Source organism: Phyllopteryx taeniolatus, chromosome 13 (genome assembly GCF_024500385.1).
Source record: "Phyllopteryx taeniolatus isolate TA_2022b chromosome 13, UOR_Ptae_1.2, whole genome shotgun sequence".
Classification (NCBI taxonomy): Eukaryota; Metazoa; Chordata; class Actinopteri; order Syngnathiformes; family Syngnathidae; genus Phyllopteryx; species Phyllopteryx taeniolatus.
In genome coordinates this window covers 3,839,480-3,861,596 of record NC_084514.1, presented here as the reverse complement: position 1 = coordinate 3,861,596, position 22,117 = coordinate 3,839,480, and the positions used below count along the sequence as shown (strand labels likewise).

General features: G+C 42.1%; 1 protein-coding gene across 4 annotated transcripts in view; it reads right to left on the bottom strand.

The window, feature by feature from the left end:
- Positions 1-22,117, bottom strand: part of LOC133487603 (latent-transforming growth factor beta-binding protein 1-like) — a 110,292-nt gene that overhangs the window by 15,067 nt on the left and 73,108 nt on the right. For 2 of the 4 annotated variants that reach the window (XM_061794461.1, XM_061794464.1), the window contains exons 16-31: positions 20,167-20,295; positions 19,923-20,051; positions 19,668-19,787; positions 19,454-19,573; positions 16,109-16,228; positions 15,797-15,919; positions 15,590-15,715; positions 14,310-14,435; positions 14,006-14,131; positions 13,716-13,841; positions 13,172-13,297; positions 12,144-12,269; positions 10,487-10,606; positions 10,270-10,395; positions 7,503-7,625; positions 5,882-6,010 (exon numbers count right to left, since the gene is read on the bottom strand). In XM_061794461.1, coding sequence (XP_061650445.1) covers positions 5,882-6,010; positions 7,503-7,625; positions 10,270-10,395; positions 10,487-10,606; positions 12,144-12,269; positions 13,172-13,297; positions 13,716-13,841; positions 14,006-14,131; positions 14,310-14,435; positions 15,590-15,715; positions 15,797-15,919; positions 16,109-16,228; positions 19,454-19,573; positions 19,668-19,787; positions 19,923-20,051; positions 20,167-20,295 — 1,995 coding nt within the window. The remainder of the gene's footprint in view (positions 1-5,881; positions 6,011-7,502; positions 7,626-10,269; positions 10,396-10,486; positions 10,607-12,143; positions 12,270-13,171; positions 13,298-13,715; positions 13,842-14,005; positions 14,132-14,309; positions 14,436-15,589; positions 15,716-15,796; positions 15,920-16,108; positions 16,229-19,453; positions 19,574-19,667; positions 19,788-19,922; positions 20,052-20,166; positions 20,296-22,117) is intronic. The other 2 variants (XM_061794463.1, XM_061794465.1) reach the window with 1 other exon arrangement.

The window sequence follows — 22,117 nt, the reverse complement described above, 5'->3', positions numbered from 1 at the left end:
ATATCACGAGTTTTATTTTGACCCTGAGGACTCATAAGGTAGTCTCTACTGAAGAAAGGAGGAAAATGGGCCAAAAACCCATCTGATTTGAGCAAAGTATTTGGCCGGCGTCCTGTTTTCCTGTTCAGCACAGACACACAGACAGACAGCCACTTTCACAGGCTTACTGCTAGGCTCATCCTCACTTGGATACTTCTATACCATGAGACAGGGACTCGAGCTCCCACACGCTAATAAAACAGAGACAAGGCTGTCTTGTCCTTTCACGGGAAACCTTGAAAGGGACCAAAATTGCTGGATTGTGGTCTGAAAGGGTTGGAGAGAACTATTGAGAGACTGCCATCTTCATAGTCACATTCACACATTCTGAGCGGTTTGAGGATACCGTGAGGAACTGTACAGTGGATATAAGAAGTCTGCACACCCCTGTGCAAATGCCAGATTTTGTGATCAAAAAGATGAGACCAAGATGAACAATTTCAAAACTTTTTTCCACCACTAATGTGACCATGAGTGTGATTAGAGTTTTGACTTATACCTACAACAATATATTTATCATTGAGGTTGTAGTTTGCATACTGACTTGTGTGTATTTTAATTAGGGGGTGGAAACCATACCTTGAGGATCTCCTCAAACCCACAACCCAGACATACCTTCCATAGAGGAAGCAGAGTTTGAGGACATGAACGCAGACCACCAAGGCCGAGGTGTCTGAGGTTAGTCTGAAAACTTCTCAGCGGCAGGGACCCGAGGGTTGATGAGATTCACCCAGAATAGCACAATGCTCTGAATGCTGTGGCACTGACACAGTTCCGACTATAAAAGGATCCATGTACCTACCCTTAACTATGGTCACAAGCTTTGGTTAGAGACCAGTAGAGCCACTGCTCCTCCACATCCGAGATGCCTCCTGGTCTCAAGCCTCACAGTTCAGTGTCTCAAATGGATTGACAGATGGAGATTTTAAAAATTAAGGAGAACCTCTGAGTATGACACAGTACAGTTCAAACCACTGCAAACAACAACCACAGTAATAAACATTGTTACTACTTCGGTGACAGAATTGATCAAAACTCTTTGTAAAGACAGAATGATTCAGTATGTGTTGGACTCACTGGATTCTGCAAGCGTTTTGGCTGGTGAGTGTACACGACTCACACTATTTTAATATTCCCTCAGGAAATAAGGTAAAGTGGATCCAGGAATGTTTCCCTCAAGGTTCTCATTCATGTGGAACAAAATCTGTTGCAAACCACGCGTAATCAAAGTATCATCCCAGAGCGGAATGAACGCATCAAGACCCCAATCATTTTTATGATTTGGTCTAATTTATCATTTGTTTTTCCCCCCCAAACTTGTGATGTGTTAGCAGTAGCATTTCTTGACCTGCCGTGATCAACGTGTCTAAAGCCACGCTCATCATCGCGATAATATTTTTGGCGGTACAACGGCACACACCAGCGGGGCGTAAAATTTCATTTCTTGCTCTTTCCATGTAGTAATCAGTTTAGTCAGGACTCACGCAGAAGTGTAAATTGCCTTGAGGGAAGAAATGAGCCAGGGGAGAAGGTGAGGAGTTCAGTTTCCATTGGAGGTTGTGAGGTTGAGGGACAAAGCAGAAGCAAAAGGCGCTTACCTCCCGTATCTGAAAGCTCGGTGGTAATCTGGAGCACATGGTGGCAGGCAGTAGCACAAGCATAAGAGTCAGTGACAGCCTGCAACCCACACTTCCCCTGTGTTCTGTGGGCAATGGTGTGCCTGATTGAACCCATATGCAGACGTCATTTCACACGTGGGCAAGAATGAGGAATGATGACATATCATGGGAATCCTGTTTGTGCGCTTTAACAGTCATTACGTCAATCTCCTATCTTGTCATGACCACAGCAGATCACAATAATCTGTATTTTATTATGTGGGCACAAAGACATGGCAAACAAACACACATATGGCAAAGTCTTTTCTATTCTTACTGGGCTGGAAGGTTGACATGGGTTTTTACCGGATACAATTTCTGCCGACAGGCAGTTCTTATTAAAGATAATTCCTATAGCTTGAGGGAATTTATGAGCATGGTGCTAAATTTAAACAATGGCACACCCATGGATGTATAGTTCCGCTGTAGAATGCCCAAAAGGGCCCTGTGGGCAGCATCATCATGACAGGGCTGCCTGACTGACCCCTTAAAGCACAGTTGCGGCTAACATGCACAACACACACAAGATATTTCCCCCCCTTTATGTATTATGATTTCTAAATCTAAAAAGAGGAGAGCTTGCAGAGCCAAAGACAACTACTCCCTTCAAAAGTCAAACAACACCCCATGCAGAAACCGCACGCTATGGCCTCCTCTTGAATGACTGATGATGACTTTTACAAGCAGACAAACGTGCCCTAAAGGAAGTAAGCATTTTAGGAAGATGACGATAGCAGGGAAGTCGACACTCATCTCGAAAAAGGCTGCTAACGGTGCCTAAGAGTAAACGACACAAAGTGCTTTGAAGAGGCAGACACAACTTACTATGATTTACTATGAATCATTGGGATGTATTCCGCCCCTAACATCCACCTTTCAGAAAAAGCCCAATAAAAAGATCATCATATTTCAAATGCAGTTCCAAGCCTGCCATAATTTCGACTTTTTTTCTATTATGTCTCTACAGTGGAACCTCCGAAGTCGAACACACTAGGTTAAGAACACATGCTGGTCAACCTCAGCGTTATTGAGATTGTCAAATTCCCATTTAAATAATCTATTCCACAGTCAAACTGTCACTATAATAAAAGCTCTATTAACTGTACAGGCAATGGCTTAGTCATCGTATGTTTTAACTGCCATATTAGAGTAAAAAGAAGTAAACCGCTGTATAATTCAAGTATATACCGTTAAAACAAAAATGAAACTACACAGATGTGTGACAGAAAACTAATGTTCAAAGGTAATTAGAGGGGGACTACTTATTGCATTGCACTTAACTGACATACAAATGTAAACGCAAAACACACGTGTGGGTTTAATCCTTTACATCAATGGTTCTCAAACACCAAGTGCCACCTAAAAAAGACATGGCCCTCAAAGGACCCACCATAATGACCAACAATAAAATACAGCAGTGTTTATTCCTAAATAAGTAATTTCAAATGTAATACTCTTGTTAGCCACTCCAACATTATGCATGGTTTGAACGTTAACACTGCGCTTCAATAATACGGAAATAAACAACAGTACTTTAACAATGATTCAATTAAAATGTATTTCACAAAATTTAAATGAAAATTGTACCTAAATAAATGTTAGAAAACTAACAGTTCTAAAAGATTAAATGCATATGTATTGTACTTAAGGTTAATTACAACTAAACAAATTTACTGTACTGCATTAGGAAAAAGTCAAAGTCATGCACAGTTTAACATTTTATTGAGTAATTCTTTCACTTACCACTAGATGGAGCCTACCTACCATTAATGGTACACGTACCACACTTTGAGAATCACTGCTTTCGATGCAGACAGATTTTAAGTCTTGTGCAATGCTACTTTTGAGGCATATATTTCCCATAAATGGTGGTTGTTTTCAGAACTTGTATGATTTTTAGGATGTTCAACTCTTGAGGTTCCACCGTATTTGCACTGATGCATTTTACCACACTGAATGCATACACTCGCCGCCATTAACACCGACAGCTTCCATCTGTGCTCAGACAGCATCATTCCATTCGGATGCTCTCAGCCTGCTTTGCCCTCGTCGCCTGTCGTTCTCCAATGACTGTTTGGATCCCGTCTAAGGATGAGATAAATGTTTGGCCCTTCTATCTCTCAAAAACCTCATAAGCCGCTTTTTTTTCTTCTTTTTTTTTCATGCCGAGAGTAACAAAGATGAATCCTGCGCTGGAGAATAAAGAGCGAGCGAGGAAATTCAACGGTTGTGCAAGAAAGACAAATATCACAAACCCAAGGTGTCTGTGCCAGTAAACACACAAGACTCAGTGTACTCTGGATGTCATGGAGATGCGTCTATTGTAGTTGGAAAGCTGAGGGCCCCAGATGTAGCAAATTCACAAACACAGCCAGCTAAAATAGGTGAACTGGAACCTAGTTCCACAGGGAGGAGAGAGAAGGTATGCCGACATCTCGGTACAGTCCCCCAATCTAAAGAAAAGCAATTATTCTGTTTCAACACGTCTTTTTCAGACACCCTCCAGACTGTTGTGAGCTACTGGCCTGACCCACTGCCTCCTATGAAAGGGTCAGTCCCAGTTTCAAGGGCCACTGTATAACATCAACTGCCAACTGTGTCAGTACTATCAGCCTGGCAAAGAATTGATTTGTCTTTGCACAAAAGATGGGGAATGGTGGCCACTGCAGTGAGTTAAGGTGAGCTTAAAAGCAATGGGTGTCTAAAGTCCGGCCCATGGACCATTTGCAGCCCGCCGTCCAATTATTGCCGTGTGGGGAGTACCCACACCAACGCCTCTTATTGGTGCGATGTAAAACAAATTTGTCTTCAACCCCAGTGAATAAAGATAATTTTTTGCTCTGTTAATGTCAGACTTGTGAACATATAAGATTAATGATCCTCAAATTCAAAACTGCTTGAAAGATTGTCAATTTACTAAAGATTGCTCTAATTTGGTTTTGAATGTGGAGATGTGATTCAGCGGCTGCTCAGTGCAGGAGTGGACTCATTCTAGTAAGAAGTATTTGCCTGATCACATTTACCAGAAAACTGTACTGTAGCAGCATTCCAAAATAACTAAAAGCAATATATAATTGCATGATGGATTGATTTTAGGGTTGAGGCAAGTTGAGGCATATCAAATTGACTTGCAGCCTTCCATTTTTCTGTATGTAACCCTCGGAGGAACACTCCTGACTTAAACCCTGTTTTCACCAATTGATTTGTAGTTGGGATGGTTATTTGACTAACTGTTTGAACAATCAATCAATTCATCATTATTCTGTAACTATTATTTTTAATGAGATGGAAGAAGCTCTCTTGGTGTTAGCCCTTTGCCAACTCCTGTCCTGTCGGAGCGGGATTGAATTTGGAGTTTTGCTTCCTAGACAGATTGCTGTCCTGAGCTCATGAAGTCTGCCTACCCAAAGTTTGAGTTCAGAGTTTTCCTGCTCCTGGAAGATTTGTCTACTACGACTATCAAGCCTTATCGACCCAGTTCGCTGTCCTATAGATGGCCATGCAAGTCTTGTGAGCGCCTTCTCCCCTGGTCAAGCTACCCTTTGTTAGTCAAAGTGGGTTAAGCAGTTCAGAACAATTGGATTTTTTTATTTTAAATTGTGGTTCACTTCACAATGAGTGACCATGGGAACTAAGAGATGAAAGTGGGGATAGATAGGTGACACACTTAGGAAATTAACAACAAACATACGTAGCATGACTTCCTCCCACATTCCAAAAGCACGCACATTATATTGATTGAAGATTACATTCTCCATAGAATGTGAGTGTGGATGGTTGCTTGGGTGTACCTGCCTCTTGCACACAGTCAGCTCCAGCTAACGCTAATGAGGACAAATAGAAGATGGATGGATGGTTTTCTATCAGCGCATCAACAAGCTGTGATGCTAGCTTAGGTACCATCCCATGATGGTTAGTACCTCACCAACATAGTTCCAAAAAGTGGTACGCTATGGATCAGTTTCTTTTGGTGCACTTCACATTTTTTTGATGAAATGCAAAAAAGGTTTTTGTTTTCCCAGTTTGAATGATACATTTGGAGAAGGGTGGAACACTCAGGATACACTGTATGTCTGGTCTTTTACTTCAGTCAGAAGGGCTCCGAATTGGCCTGTCTTTACTCCAATGCGGAAAATTGTGTCCTCTATTACTTTAACTACTGTACATGTGGTTTGAGCACTAACCGCAGTCTGTGGCGTCTTCTCCCTCAAGGCCAGCCTGGCAGCCCATGAAGCAGCGGTACGAGCCAATAGTGTTCTCACAGCGCCAGGTACCACACACCGAGCTTCCAAACTCCTTACACTCATTCTGGTCTGCAGAGAGAGAAAGAGAGAGAGTGGTTGATTAGAAAAGGGCACGATCAGGGGTACAAATACAACCGCATGTGACACATCCCCTCATACACACACACAAGCTACCCCCCCCCCCCCCTCCCTCCCTCCCCCTAGCTCATCTGCTTCTGGAGTGGTGGCTGTGCAGCTGGAGTCATCCAGGAAGCCTGTGGTGTAGCTGTCCTCAGTGAACACAGCAGGCAAGGGGAATGGCCAAGAACAATATTATCACTGCAACCAAAGAACTTGTGAAGGAGCTAAAGGGAGACGTTCCGGAGGGAGAAACGGCTCCTGCTCACAATGGGGTCATTCACGCTTCTCCTTAGGGGCAAGACACTTGCAGGCCTCCAGCCATGTCATTCACGAAGCCCTTGCTCCTTTAAACCGAGGAACGGCTTGACCACTTCACACTAGCTATAAAAAAATCTGTCATGGTCAACTTTGCTGTACTGTCTGAGCTTCATTGTAAATTTAGCAGAACGATCAGATATCTAATGCTGGCATATTGTTAAGTGTTGGAAATATTTCGAAAATTGAAGATAGTTGACCTCTGCAGCTATAAAAGATTCCACTCTTCTGGGATGAATTTCTACAAGACTTTGTGGAAGTTTTTGTTCATTTATCCAATACAGAATTTGTGGTTGTGGGGCTGAGGTCAGGGTTCTCCCACACCAAACAAGACATCGGCGTGGGTCTCCTCATCTTGATTTGTGGCAGTCGGTTTTCCATCCATCCATCCATCCATCCATCCATCCATCCATTTTCTGAGCCGCTTATCCTCACCCGGGTCGCGGGAGTGCTGGAGCCTATCCCAGCTATCATCGGGCAGGAGACGGGGTACACCCTGAACTGGTTGCCAGCCAATCGCAGGGCACACATAAGCAAACAACCACTCGCACTCACATTCACACCTAGGGGCAATTTAGAGACTTCAATTAAGCTACCAGGCATGTTTTTGGGATGTGGGAGGAAACCGGAGTGACCGGAGAAAACCCACGCAGGCACGGGGAGAACATGCAAACTCCACACAGGCGGGGCCGGGGATTGAACCCGGGTCCTCAGAACTGTGAGGCAGACGCTCTAACCAGTCGTCCACCATTCCACCGGCAGTCGGTTTGTAGCGCAGAAAACTGTGAAAACTTGCATTGAATGCATGAGTTGCAATTGAAAACGCTAACGATAATGGAAGAGAACAAGAGTCTTCTGTAGTTACTTTTCGATATGTGGCTGTTGAACGGCATCAGGAAGTGAATAAGGGTAGCTAGAAAATGATAAGTATAATACTGTAGGCTCTTTTTTTTGTTATCACAAACCCTGTCAAATCACCATTTAAAAACTGCATTTTATGTTGACTTGGATTATCTTTGTCTATTTACATTTGTTTGATGATCTTAAAATGGGGAAACTATGCAAATTTGAAAAGGGGGCAAATACTTTTTCATGGCACTGTATAAGTCTTGATATGGAGACTTACCTTCACAGTCAGCAGTGTCCTCGCTGTACTTGAATCCAGCGTCACATAAGCATATGAAACTGCCTTCAGTATTGAGACATTGGCCCCGTGTGCATATGTTGTCTTTGCTACACTCGTCCACATCTAAGAGATAACCAAGATTTGTTACATACCCATCATCACAACACATAGCTCAACGAGTCTGCAGGGAACACTCCTTCTTCTTACACGTATTACAAATTAAACTTGTGCAATCAACAAGTGTCTGTTTGAACATAAGACGAATTGTACATTTGGATCAAGTAACGGTATATTGGCAGCCAGGAAGGAAAGAGAGGTCAAATACTGTATTTACCTCAGTGTTCCCTCTGAGTCATAAATGTTGATAATGAATGCTACATGCCTGATTAGAGACAGAGTGGTGTATAAGTGCAGCATTACAGCATAACTCGTGCACTAAAGGGAACTGGGATTCAAGATGAGAGGGAAGGAAGAATCCTTTTTTCCTTTTCCAAACTTTTGATGGACCAACAGGGTGAGTTTGAGAATTTAATTAGATTTAAGTAATGCACGACAATTTGTACTAAATAAAAAAATGTTTTATTTTATTACCACGTGGTAATTTTAATATATACCATAAGCCAAGGATTCCCAACCACTGTGCCGTGGCCCATGAGTACCCCATGAGTGTGAGATCATCAGGCGTGCCGTGGGAAATGTTTCAATTTCACTTAATTGGTCTGGAAATTATTATTTGCTACAGATGATGTATCTTTGTTCATCTATCAATGCCAGCGATGTATAGTGACAACCATAACAATTAAATGTGATTCCACTAGATGGCTGACGGTAAATTAACCTGTACGTCCACCTGTTGCCGTTCATAAAATAGACTTAAGTCATTGCTTCCTGGGTTTTGTTCAAATAAACCAGCCCTGATTTCACACTGAGTAACTTTTACTTTATTATTTCAGTATGCTTTTTGTGACATCTTTGTTTGGTGGGGTGCTGTGCTGTTTTTCTAATGTAAAATATGTGCCTTGGCTCAATAACGTTTGGGAAACACGAAGCCCTAACTGCTTTGAAATTATGGCAAAATCCCATTTTTTATTTTTTTTAGGCAAATGCCTTTCACTCATTTATCCTAAAACCGCAAACCCCATAGTCCACGTTAGAGGGATGTTTGTGCCAGCACTGTGGCAAAAATGGATGAATCAATGAAAATATGTGACAACTTCTGATTAATAAGTTAATCAGTGTCCATGATTTGTTGAGGCAGGCAGCCAGCCAAAGTTTCTGACCGAGGCTGGTAGGCTTGCATACCAAGCAAGCAAAGCCTCAGTGGTAGTTATGTCCCTAGCCAAGGCTTGAGCCTTAGCCAGTTCATCTCACAACTCACTGCAGGGTTGTACTAGCAGATACAAAAGCCCGGACCATGGGACCAGCTCATCCCCACAGGCATCATTTAACTAACTTCACCCTTTACTGTATTGGCAAGACACACCAGAAAAAAACAGCTTCAATTCTAACATTCCAGTCAAAGCCTTTTAAATTATTTTGACAGCAAATTTGCTGAAAGGAGCAGCTTGTCCTCCATAACGGATGACAACGCAACATTATTTCCCCAGGCGCTGTGAGCACTGGGTCACTGGGTGCGGCTAAAATAATATAAAACTGAAGCCGGTGGTGAGATTGATGGTGAGGTTATGGGCAATTAAAAAAAGAATGGCTGGACTGAGTACCATTGCCTGGAGTCTCACAACTAACTAGAAATGCATGGTTGTAGAAGACCATGATGTATTCCACAGGGAATCCTATAATTATTAACAATACACATGTATGCACCCGTCCATCCATTTTCTACATGACTTTAGGCAAGCGGTGGGGATTACCCTGGACTGGTCGCCAGCCAATCACAAGGCAAATACAAACAAACATACACACTCTAATTCACAACAATGGACAATTTAGTCCTACAGTCTTTCGTCTTCAGCGAACCTACTGTATCATGCATGTTTTTTGAAAGTGGAAGGAAGCCAGAGTACCTGGAGAAAACCCAGGCAAGCCCAGCTCTCAACTGAAAAGTAGACGTGCTAACCACTAGACCAGCGGTTCACAACCACCGAGCCAGGAAACAGTACCGCTCTGTGGAACGTTTGGAGCCACACAGAGAGACTGAGCTAAAAAAAAAAAAAAAAAAAAAAAAAGTTTAATCATCTGAGACTGGAAGGTTTGTTTTGAAAAATAAGATGTCCACCTGTGCCTCTGTACACATGTCAAACGGCTAGCAAAAATGAGTAAACAAAAAACCAAAAGGCCAAATAATGAGACAGAAGAAGAAGATTATGGTTGATGTAAGAAACACACTTGAAGTGTCATTGACACCCATTACCCCAAGATGGGACCAGTTCGTTGAGAATAAAGAAGTGCACGGCTCCCAATAATTATAACTACATTCAGCGTAATGGTGAATGGTATTCTTAATCATTTTTTAGTTTTATTTGTTTCTATGCCGGCCCATCAAAAATTGTGCTTTTAAATTGCTTTACGTGAAACCGCTCCGTGGCACAAAAAAGATTGGGGACAACTGCCTTAGACCACTGTGCTGCGCATATTTGTATATTGTAGTTACCATCAGTTTCCAATTATGTCAGCTCAAAACACTGTTAGCTGTCTTTTGAATGGCAATGAACCTATGTTGACTGATCTATGAGGAATTTAAATAAGGAGGTCATACAACTATGGGTATGGCATAGCTCAGTGTTTTTGCTACAGCGTGTTACTGTGCCTTGGCAGCCGGTCCGCCCATCAAGGGTGTCATATCCATCCGGACAGACACACATGTAGGAGCCTTCAGTATTCAAACACTGTCCTTCTCCACAGATTCCTGCGATGGTCAAACACTCGTCAATATCTGCGGCATGACACGCAAAGACAAATTAACATATGGTATCAAAGCAAGTAGGAATGCTGACAGTTCTGCTTTAGAATTGCATATACTGTACCTCTGCAGGAGGTCCCATCGATCAGCTCCAGGCCAGCAGGGCACGCGCAACTGTAGGATCCCACGGTGTTGGTGCACTGACCTCCCACACACAGGCCCGTGTCCTCACATTCATTCACATCTGTGTGCAAACACACACACGTCATGACGATGACACAATCTCACCAGCTGGAGATCACAGTGTTCTTTTCCAAACGTTCTGTCATCTTCACGAAAATCTTCTGTTACTAATCAAACCTTTATAGAAGGTACCCATTGAAATAATTGTTACTCTTGGAAATTACTGGAGCGCAGTACTTACTTTACTTTTTACGTCATTATTACTCATTATATCGTTATCATTAAGAAGATCACGATGTTTCATTTCATTTCATCCATCCATCCACCCATTTTCAACAGCGCTTGTCCTCATTAGGGTCATGAGTGAGCAGGACCCTACCCCAGCTGACTTTGACCGAGAAACGGGGTAAACTACTGGTGACCAGACAAGGCACATAGAGAAAAAAAGCATTCACACCTATGGACAATTTAGTCTTCAATTAACCTAAAATGCGTGTTTCTGGACTATGGGAGACGGCTGGAGTGCCTGGAAAAAAAACCACGCAGGCACAGGGAGAATATCCAAACGCCACACGGGAAGGCTTGAGCTGAGATTAAAACCGCAAACCTCAGAAGCGTGAGGCACGTGTGCTAAAGACTCATCCACAGTGCTGCCCATTACATAATGTATTTATCATTATTAACACGATATCTCTTTCTTTAAGTGAAATCCCATTCTGAGGTTTGCAGGGCCCCATTTGAACACCCACTTCATTAACCTATATGATTCCTTACCATGTACATATAGAGTATCAACAACAGCAATTGTACTCTTTCACTTATGCATAATTACTGGCAATGATTCTCAAAGTGTGGTCTGTGGGCTCTTTTTAGTGGCATGCAAAAGAATCACTGCCGAAGTGAATGTCAATGTAAATGGTCCCGCTTTTACTTGTATAGCACTTTTCTACCTTCAAGGTCGAATCTACAAACTTTGGGATGGGAAACGATCATTCTACCACCTGAGCCGTAACACCTCGGTTTACCTGTATTTAACTTTGTAAGTTTAAAACATTTGTTTTTAATCTTAAAGAACTCTCCATTTTTATATTTTATTTCGGTACACTTTTTATTTCACTTTTATGTGCAATATATTTTATATTATGAAGTATTTAAGTGAGTGTGTATATTAGTGCTCATGTTCAAACTGCACATAATGTTTATGTGCAATATATACAGTGAATGTATGTGTCTGTGTATATATACATATATATATATATATATATATACATATATGTATATACATACATACATATATATATATATATATATATATATATATATACACACACACACGCACACACACACACACTGTATTGCATAATGTTTATGTGCAATATGCGCTTTTGGAAGATTTGGAAGAACTGAAATTGATACATTTTGCTTTAAACAACAGTTATCTTGTGTTTCAAAATGTCTTTCTTCTTTATTTTTCTTGCAGCACCTCCACTGAAGACCTCCAGAATTCTCCAGGGAGCGGCGAACCTCTCACACTGCTGTGTGGATAATGCAACCAGGCTGATGTACAGTACAACACATGGCAACAAATGATCGCATACCTTCACACGAAAGGCCATTGGGTGCCACGGTGAAACCAGGGTCACAGGCCATGCATGAGAAGGAGCCCTCTGTGTTGATGCAGATGCCCGTGGGACACAAACCCGGGGTCTGGCACTCGTTGATATCTGAGAGACACCGGAAGGAAAGTGGAAGATGTCATCTTGGCCAAAGAATTCCCATTGTGTAAATGCTATATCTTTGCTGTCTGCTAATATTATTACGAAGCAGTGAGATTGCGTAGCATTAGGTGCCGTAAGTAAAGCTTTCTTAATGTGATCGCACTGACAGTGTTTTATCAAAACGGACGAAACGATAAGTATGCAAGACGATCATTGACTGCAAAACCAGCTAGCTATTACAGGTGGTGTGTAATTTCTGGATAAACAAACAGTGACTGAGATTGTTGTTATGTGATCACTAAAAATTCCACAGACCAGGGAAGATTGTATTCTTTAGAAGGAAAAGACTGTGGGTTATCATTAAGCAATGGCTCAGTTTTGCCTTTGGGTGAACAGAGGGAGTTCCACATAGCAAGCTTACTGAGGAAGGATGCACAGCGGTTGACTTAATTTCAAATTAAGGCCTTAATATTTCCCATCATATCATTTAAATCCTATCAGAGGCTGACTTGGACCTGAGGTTGTTTTGTGAAACTTTTTCCCAGCACAGAGACACACATCAGTGGGGGATCATCCTCTCGGGCTAGATCCCCACTTCCATTAAAAAACACAGAACAGTATATGTGAATAACCGAGGCCACGTTTGAATTAAACAATGATCCGGTTTTCTCATTCTCATGAAGTCATAGCAAAGAGAACCTCCCTGGATTGGTCAAAGCAGACTTTGTATTCCATTGAGCTCATAAACCGTGCCACGAAAAACTAAGGCATACTCTAAAGTTCCTCTGTAATCATGTTGAGGGTCTAAAGCAATCTTATTTTATAATGGCCTAGATCCGGTTAGATCATTTCTATGATGACAGCACAAACGAGACAAGATGATAAGGTAAGCATGACGGATGGTTTACCCTCACAGCCATAACCGTCCTCAGACAGCTGCAGGCCGGATCCACAGTTCCTGCAGGTATATGATCCCTGGGTGTTTGAGCACAGCTGGCCTGGGCACACGTTAGCTACCGAGCATTCATTCACATCTGGACACAAATACATGGACACATCATAACCCAGATTGCAATCTCTGTCTTAAAACAAATAACATCCTGCCTGTTTAAATCAGTTCAGTTAAAAGTCAATGAAGCTAGGAAATGTCAACACGTGAATTTTTCTAGTTGAGTTACAGTATCTGAAGAGTATTTGACATCATGCACTATTTTGAGACTGATGTGTATTTGTTGTGAACAAGAGTTAAATAATCAGTGCTTGAGGCAATGGGGTTGATCACCCAGCTATGATGGGATGTCTGAGAGATGGGACATGTTGCATCGGTAAACCTGAACCAGATAGAACCCCAGGAAATGGTACATTGACACATAAATTCCGCTCGAGACAAACATCTGTGTGCGAGTAAACAAACATGAAAAAAGCCAGCAACCAGGCAGCCACAAGTCTCACCATCACACTGCTGTCCATCCTCAGAGACTCTGTAACCGGTCTGACAGCTGACACATGTGAAGGAACCCTCTGTGTTTGTACATGTTCCCCGGGGGCATGTAGTGGGCAGTGCACACTCGTCAATGTCTGGCACGAAACAGCACAGGATATTAGACATTCACCGGAGGAAAAGAGGAATCGCCACTGCCAACAAAAACACCTAATTCACCATGACAGATCTTCTCCAGTGTTGATAAGACACACGCGAAGCTTTGCATGGATCTGTTTAACATAAGTGCTGAGTTACCAACCTTCACAGAGCTCTCCGTCATACGACACTGTGTAGCCCGTGGGGCAGTTCTCACAGGTGTAAGAGCCCTCCGAGTTTAGACAGATGCCGTTGGCACAGGTAGACCGCGACTGGCATTCGTCAATATCTGGGTGGAACACAACAACAACATTGTAGACATCTTTGGACCTCACTCGGATAAAATGTAAAAGGAATTCTCAAGTAGAAAGCTTGTTTTGTCAAGGTGCCCAGTATGTGTCAAAGAAGTCCTTTTTAGAACAAATGGTTTTCTCTGTGGAGTGGAGTTGGGGATTGATTGAACCTACCTTCACATCTTCGTCGATCTGGAGAAACTCTGTAGCCTGCCTTACACTTGGTGCAGGTGTACGATCCGGGCGTGTTGGCACACACACCGCCGAGACACCAGTCACCCTGAGAACACTCGTCCACATCTGCAGACACACACATCCCGGTTTACCAGAAAAGTCACACACTGTCTATTAGGGTGGTCCTTATTTGTAGGGAGAATTTGAAAAATGAATATTTGGATATGGTGTGAATCCATGAGAAAACACTTCCTGTGAAGTTTCAGATCGATCGGACATATTTAAGAGGTGCCCCAAAGCCAATTTGGCGCAGTAGTATGACAAATTAACAAGCGTACATTTGTTGGGAAATTTTGTCACTGTCTATATTGCCAGTGTTGCTCAGTAGATGTACTTAAGAGCTTTACCAAGGCCTTTCACTGGGTCCGTAGATAAAAAAGAAAAAATGTACAAAACGTCAAGATAAGTACAACAAATTCCATCCAGATCTGATGTCATCTGATCTTAGATTGGAATATAAATCCATCCATCAATTTTCTATAGCGCCTGTCCACATTAGGCTCATGGGTGAGCTGGAGACTTATCCCAGCTGACCTTGGGTGAGAGGCGGGGCACTCTCTGGACTGATCACCAGTAGAGTATGAGTATGATTCCTAATTTATGTTTTGTGAATTACACTACGGTGATAAATAATGATTTTTCACTCGATATTTCATTCATAGAGTTCTAGGATGAGTGTTCCGTTTGTATTTTTGAATAGTGTATATCTAATTGGTGCCCTGCGACAGCCTGGTTACCAGTCCATGGTGTATCGTGCCCCTCAAGTCAGCTGGAATAGGCTCTGATCCACCCTCCAGCCTAATCAGGACAAGCAATGAAATGGATGGAAGGATATCTAATAGGATTAGATTTGACACAGATTTTGGATTTTTTTTTGCAGAGCTCTCAGTCCCATGAGGCACATGAGGCCGCAACTGCGGTTTCTGTAATCCGTAGTTTTTACAAGAGCACCTGGTATTCCCAGGTGATCTCCCATCCAAGTACTAGCCAGGACCGACCCTGCTTAGCTTCTGAGATCGGACATTCTCAGGGTAGTTCCCGGGGGACACAGATTTTACCCCTTATGAACCATCACATCAACTCTACAAGGATTACAAGTAAAATTGAACGGGAACATCATCATGAGCAATATTCACTCATCGGAGAACAATCATTTTAGATGTAACAGATGGACAAACAAACAATGTAAAACACTCTCACATTTAACGATGAAATTCTACCTTCACATCTCAGCCCATCATCAGAAGGTTCAAAGCCAGGATTACAGCTCTGGCATGTAAAGGAACCTGGTGTGTTGATGCAGATTTCTTCAGGACACTTTTTACCAGATATGCACTCATTAATATCTAAGTGAAAAAAAAAAACAAGCATGTTTGTTGTGGCTGCTATCAGCTATGAAGAACAGCATGATGAAATATCCAGCAGACCTTCACAGTCTTTTCTATCTGAGGTGACTTGGTAACCGTGGTTACAGGTGCAACTGTAGGTACCCTCTAGATTGACACAGCGTCCGTTAAGGCAGACCCCCGGAAGCAGACACTCATTCACATCTGGAAAGAAGACAGAGTGGAAAATGGAGCGGGGCCTCAGGAAATAAAAACACACACTGTCGGCAACTTTTTGTAACCTTTTTTTATAAAAGCTTCAAATTTGCTATGGAGCTTCTGCAGTAGCACGCGTGGAAACTATTTACACAGCTGTTACTTTGTCACGGATCTCTCTGGCTGCTGACGACTTACCTTGGCATACGTTGTCCAGTGCGAGTTTGTAACCTTGGAAGCAGTTGCACCTATAGGAGCCCTCGCTGTTGACACACCTTCCACGGCCGCATATGTTTTGGTTCAAGCACTCGTTCACATCTGCAGACATTGAGGGTCATTATAGGACAGAGAACGCACGTTAGTTTTTCTTACAGGTTGCAAATATGTGCCTCTGGGTTTTTGAGACAATAAAAGTTGTTTGCCAAGAAGTGAATATAAATAGCCACTGCGGTTGGTATACTGTGCTAAAAGGGAAAAAATTAGGGAAAGCATCGTGTGTAAAATAAGAATTCTGTTTAAATGGGCACATAGTCATACTCATTAGGGCCTTTTACGATTTGGGGCAGGAGCTGTCTTTTCCACTTTATGAGTCAGAGCTGTTGATCAGCTTTTACTACTCGTGGAAAAACCTTGTGCAGGGATATTGTTTTGTAGTGGAGTGTTTTGTCAAGGGTTAACAACACAATACAATGTGTGACAGGCACACATTGTTTTGTGTTGCACACAGTCAGAGGAATAGATATTACATAACTCATAGAGGAAGGGTACTCATTCGTTTGCAAAGGAGGTGGAGAAAGAAGAGTGCAAAGAAGTGATAGAAGGAATTAAAACAGGCCTACAAAAGGAGAAAGTCGCAGACTGGGTTTTGCTTGGCGCGATGCAGTCATGCGACCTCCCCTCAGCCTGTGTGATAATCTTTGACAAGGCAATGGAGCTGTTCATTATCACAACGGCAATTAAGCTTATCCGCGACCCGGCCAATTGGGCGCAAATTGCCGTACTCCCGTCAGATGACTGAATCAAAAACTGGAAACTGCCTGTTTATAGCGGACGAACGCCAGTAGGCTTGGATGTGGATTATGTTGACAAAATGTTTACCTTTAACCTCTCATCTGCTATTTATTCTTCGCAGATTGCTACAGATTAACAGAGTAGTTCATGAGGAGTTCTGTGTGGAAACATGGCAATTAGGTGATGCACAAAGGCCAATGATTTTTTTTCATGAAGACATCACACTAATGAAAAAAAAATAAATCAATGGCAATGTGCGCCAAAGAAACACTTCTGAAGTCAATTTCATTCAGTGTCTGAGCTTTTCACATGTATGGAATACTCAAGCCAGGGGCTCGGCTTTCCAAACAAATTAGATGGTTGCAAGGTCATGGAGAGGGGATGTGGGAAGTCACACCAGTCAGGGTGTTATGTAACTAGGCCACGTTGGGGTTCAGCGTTAGCTTCAACGCAACACACACCATATGTGCTATGTGCATTCAAATCTAATAGACCATAGCAAGAGGACACAGTGGTTGAGTGAGAAGATTTGTTTACAAGTCAGGACCTCGTCACAGTTGGGAGTTGACCGTTTGACCCTCATACATCTGCAGTGACAGCCCCGTCTGCTCACGTAGCCTGGCAGTGCTAATCAAATCCTACCGGACTCCAGTGGGCAAAAACAGTACAGTGATCAGAGCTCTCCAACAATAACGTGCTGTTTGTTCAAGGCTGTGGCCAAGAGAAAATATTTGGACTTCCCAAATTGAAGTATTATAAACAATCTTTTCTTTTTCGGGGGCCACTGATATCAGAAGATCAACAAAAACAGTGAAGATGTTTAAACAATATTGTGGATATTACCGTGGCTGCTGAGCTCATATTTCATACATGAAGGCACTGAATGGACTCAGAGAGAGGAGGGCCGAGTACAACCCAGCCGTCATTGGTGGTTTTTCATGTTGGCCTCAAATGTTGCATGGTGGAAATAAAACATCCACGGCGAGCTTGTTTGATGTATAAAAACAAATGTATATTATATACATGTTAACACATGAACGGTCAGCGTGCCTTTGAACAAAAAAAGCTCCAATTCAGTCAAACCAAGGCAGCTTAAATCTGGTGTTAGATCACAGACTGTCGGCAACTCATTACCGCCGGGGCTTGTTGCCGTGTCAACTCGGCTGGGTCTGGCAATTCCATTTGGGAAGAGCAGCTTTTAAATGTAACCTAATGCAAGATGATTTTCAACAGTCACAGGAAACCTGAGTGATTTCCATTGCAGCGGTCTCATGGAAAGCTTACACAACAGTAATATATATATATGTATATATATATAAAATCTCTTTGTGTTTTTGATAGTTTTAACATACAGATGACAACACTGTCTAAACAATTTCTGTTTCATCTGCTAAACCACTAAAAATGTTGTAATAGGGCATGCATGGTGGGCCAGTGCTGTAGTTGTCATTCTTCAGGATTCCTTGTAATCATTTTTTTTGCTATGCACAAGCTTACTTATTTGTTTTCTGTTAGGTCTTTGAAATAAACTGAAAAACTGAAACAGATGTTTTCAGTGAGTACAAACGCTACTACAGGGCCTTGTTCCACCATTACTGTTTTGGTACTTACACATACTGAGACTGAGAACTTAACTTGATTGCACATGTCATGTTTTCACAGATTTTCATGGTTTATTTGGAGACATCCATCTATCAATTTTCTGTACCGCTTATCCTCTTTAGGGTCGGGGGTGAGCTTGAGCCCATTCCAGCTGACTTTGAGAGGAAGATACAACCTAAACTGGTCGGCAGTCAATTGCAGGGCACATATAGACAAACAAGAATTCATACTCACATTTACACCTACAGACAATTTAGTCTTCAGTTAACCGAAGAAACAAGTTTTTGGAAAGTGAGAGGAAGCCGGAGTACCTCCAGAAAACCCACGCAAGCATGGGCAGAACAAGCAAACTCCACACAGGAAGGCCAAAGCCCAGATTCAAACCCCCCAACCTCAGAAATGTAAAGCAGATGTAGTAATCACTCAGACAGCGTTCCTACAGTACACAGAAACAGTGACGCCGTCAATACAAACTGCCATTTTAAGACACAATTCCAAATGTCTGCCTTTTGTTTTTAGTCTCCATCTGTTTACCAGAGCCCCTGTAATCATTAGGGTTGCGAGTGATCTGGAGCCTGTCCTATCTGACTTTGTGCGACATGTGGGCTACACGCTGGACTGTTCCTCAACTAATCACAAGGCACATATCAACAAGCAACCATTCACACCTACAGTACATTCACACATATGAACGAGTTAAAGTCTTCAATTAATGTAACATGCATGGTTTTGGAATAAGCCAGAGTACATAAAAAAAACAAAACACACAAGCACAACAACACAGAGAGAACATGCAAACTCCACATCAGTTTTTAGTACTTTGAGTAAAAAAATAAAATAAAAACTAGATTTAAAAAAAAAAAAAACACAAAAAAAGAATGTCGGTTTGCCATTTGATGATGTTGCTGATGATAGGCTGTGTTACCTTACCTACACATCTATCGCCGAGAGGCCTGAAGCCAGGGCTGCAAACCTGGCACTGAAAGGAGCCCACAGTATTGATGCAACCACCGCTAGGACAAGTGTTGGGATCTTGACACTCATCTACATCTGTACAAGTAGAAAATGACACATGAACCTTTAGCTGTTGTCAAGCACAAGGCATGTAGACAGGATGTAAAGTGACTTTTTTGTGGCGTTTCACCTTCGCATTGGCCTCTCCAGGACTTGGCAAAGCCACTGTCACATTCACAGGTAAAAGATCCTTCCGTGTTGACGCAGTGGCCATTCTGGCACTTGTTGGGCATGCTGCACTCATTAATGTCTGCAAGAAAGAAAGGAAGAATGTACATAACAATCATCCTCCTCAGAGTGACTTACCAATAGACACATCTAAAAATGGCTAAAATTGCAGCTAAAGGTGGCATTCATCCATTGCAAATGTCACACTGCTGATCACCTTGACAGAACTTCCTGTTCTTGGTGATCACCTGGCTGTAGCCGCTGAAGCAGTGACAACTGTATGAGCCATAGCTGTTCGTGCAACTGCCCTTTCCACCACATGGCTCATTCTCACACTCATTCACATCTGCAGAGGCAGAGAGAGGGGAAAGACAAGAGACATCTCACTGGCATCATGTACTGTATCTAAGTCTCATTGGTGGGCCACAAGTCTCTCATCCATTTGTCTCCCAGTTGCTTACCAATGCAGTTGGTCTGCAGAGCACTGAGTTTGAAACCTGGTTCACACTGGCAGCTGTATCCAGTCTGCACAGGAACACATTTCCCATGGCCACAAATGGAGGGGATGGTTGTGCACATGTCCACACCTACTAAAAGGTCATAAAAGATCAGTAATGCACTCAGTCGGTTCGCAACAAATAGACAACAAAGCTGACTTATAGTTACACAATATGGTGGACGCTGTAAAGTGAAAAAAAAAACTACATTCCTAAGACATGCTTCTCTATGGGAGCTATTTTGCTGTTTTATTGGGTGGAGGTCTTGGAAGACAGAGTTAACAACACTGCATAGTGCTTTAGCGTGGACCGCTTACAAAGGTCATAATGAAACAACCTTACATTGGTGTTGGCTTGTGGTAAACTACACTAAACTGGACCTTGTTTGACCAAGAAGGAAAAACATGTTGTTGTTTTTTTGTTTGTTTTGTTTAGGATTATGATGAATGTTGATGATTTCCTCAATATTGCCAATTCTAAAGGATCCTGGTAGCTTCTAACATAATCTAGAGGGCAGTATTATACGACATCATAAATTGAGACCCTTGGTTATCCTATCCGATATTTAGCATTTTATGCTGATCGGCTTTAATGTCATAATTCGCCGATCCGATCAATGACGCCATTGATCGGCTACGCAAAAGCCATTTATTCCGCGTCGCCGCGTGCACAGTATATTTGAATCCAAAAGCTAGTTTATTTTTAGCCTTGTCGCGTGTCTTTTGACATAGTACTGTAAATATCTGACGGCATAAGAAGTTATTTAACAAAAAAAAAAAAAAAAACCTTGGCGGTGTGGGACAGACAACACGTCGGAGACAGGCAACACGTAATGCCCGGATCAGACTAGAAGACAAATTTTATCTTTCACGATTGCACTGTCAGACTACTGCAATAAAATATTGTATTCCGCATCCCGTTTTTTACAATCATTGGGCTTTATCTTGTCAACTCAAATACGACCGGAAACGCTCGTTACTGTGGCGACGGCAACAAGAGTGGAGCGAGCCGACGGTATTATAAGGACAAAATGGAGGAAAACGTGTGTTTGTGGTCAGGACAGGAGAGGACATTTGTTTAAGGCTTGCTTGAGGTATGTTCACGTACTTTTAATACGATACGACTCACAAGTAGGCAATAAAATGTTATGTTGCCTAGCAAGCTAGCGGTAGCACGAACGGTTGGACATAAACATGCCGCCGTTCTGTCGAATCGTGCTCTAAAGTTTCGGTGTGGGTGAAGTAATTTCATTAAAAATAAAGTAATTACAGTAAGTTAGCACCCATTATTTCTGTCATGTAATGTTGGTTTGACCTGACTAATTAGAATACACAATCTGACTAGAGCAGTGATTTCCAACCAAGGAACATATTTTACAATTGAAAATTCTCATGGCACACCAACGAACACAAATGTCACAAAAAGTGGATCCATTAATTACTGTATTTACTTCCTGCCAGCTAATAGAAGACCATTCGTTTGTTCTGTCTGTCCCTATGCCTCACTGGCATAAAGAGAGGAACAAATATACATTATTTATTGTAAATGTAATTTTTTGAGCAATTAAGTACACAAGTATATACAGTATATGAACAGGTCATTTAAATAGACACATTCCTCCATCTTGTGATCGCATCGGTGATCGGTTATCGTTTTTTTTAAACTCGCTGATTGGTGATCGGCCCCAAAAATCCTGATTGTGTAAAGAATAATAGCTTTGTGTTCAATTAAACAGACCCAGCTAGCCAAGCATCTTTGTTTGCTTGTGTGCCATGAGAATTTTCAAATGTAAAATGTGTGCATTGGCTCATTTAAGTTTGGAAAACATCGGACGGAGTAGGGCGATGAATAATCTTGGACATGGCCCTTTTTTGTCAAAATGTACTGTATAAGAATAATTTCAAACATGTGTTGC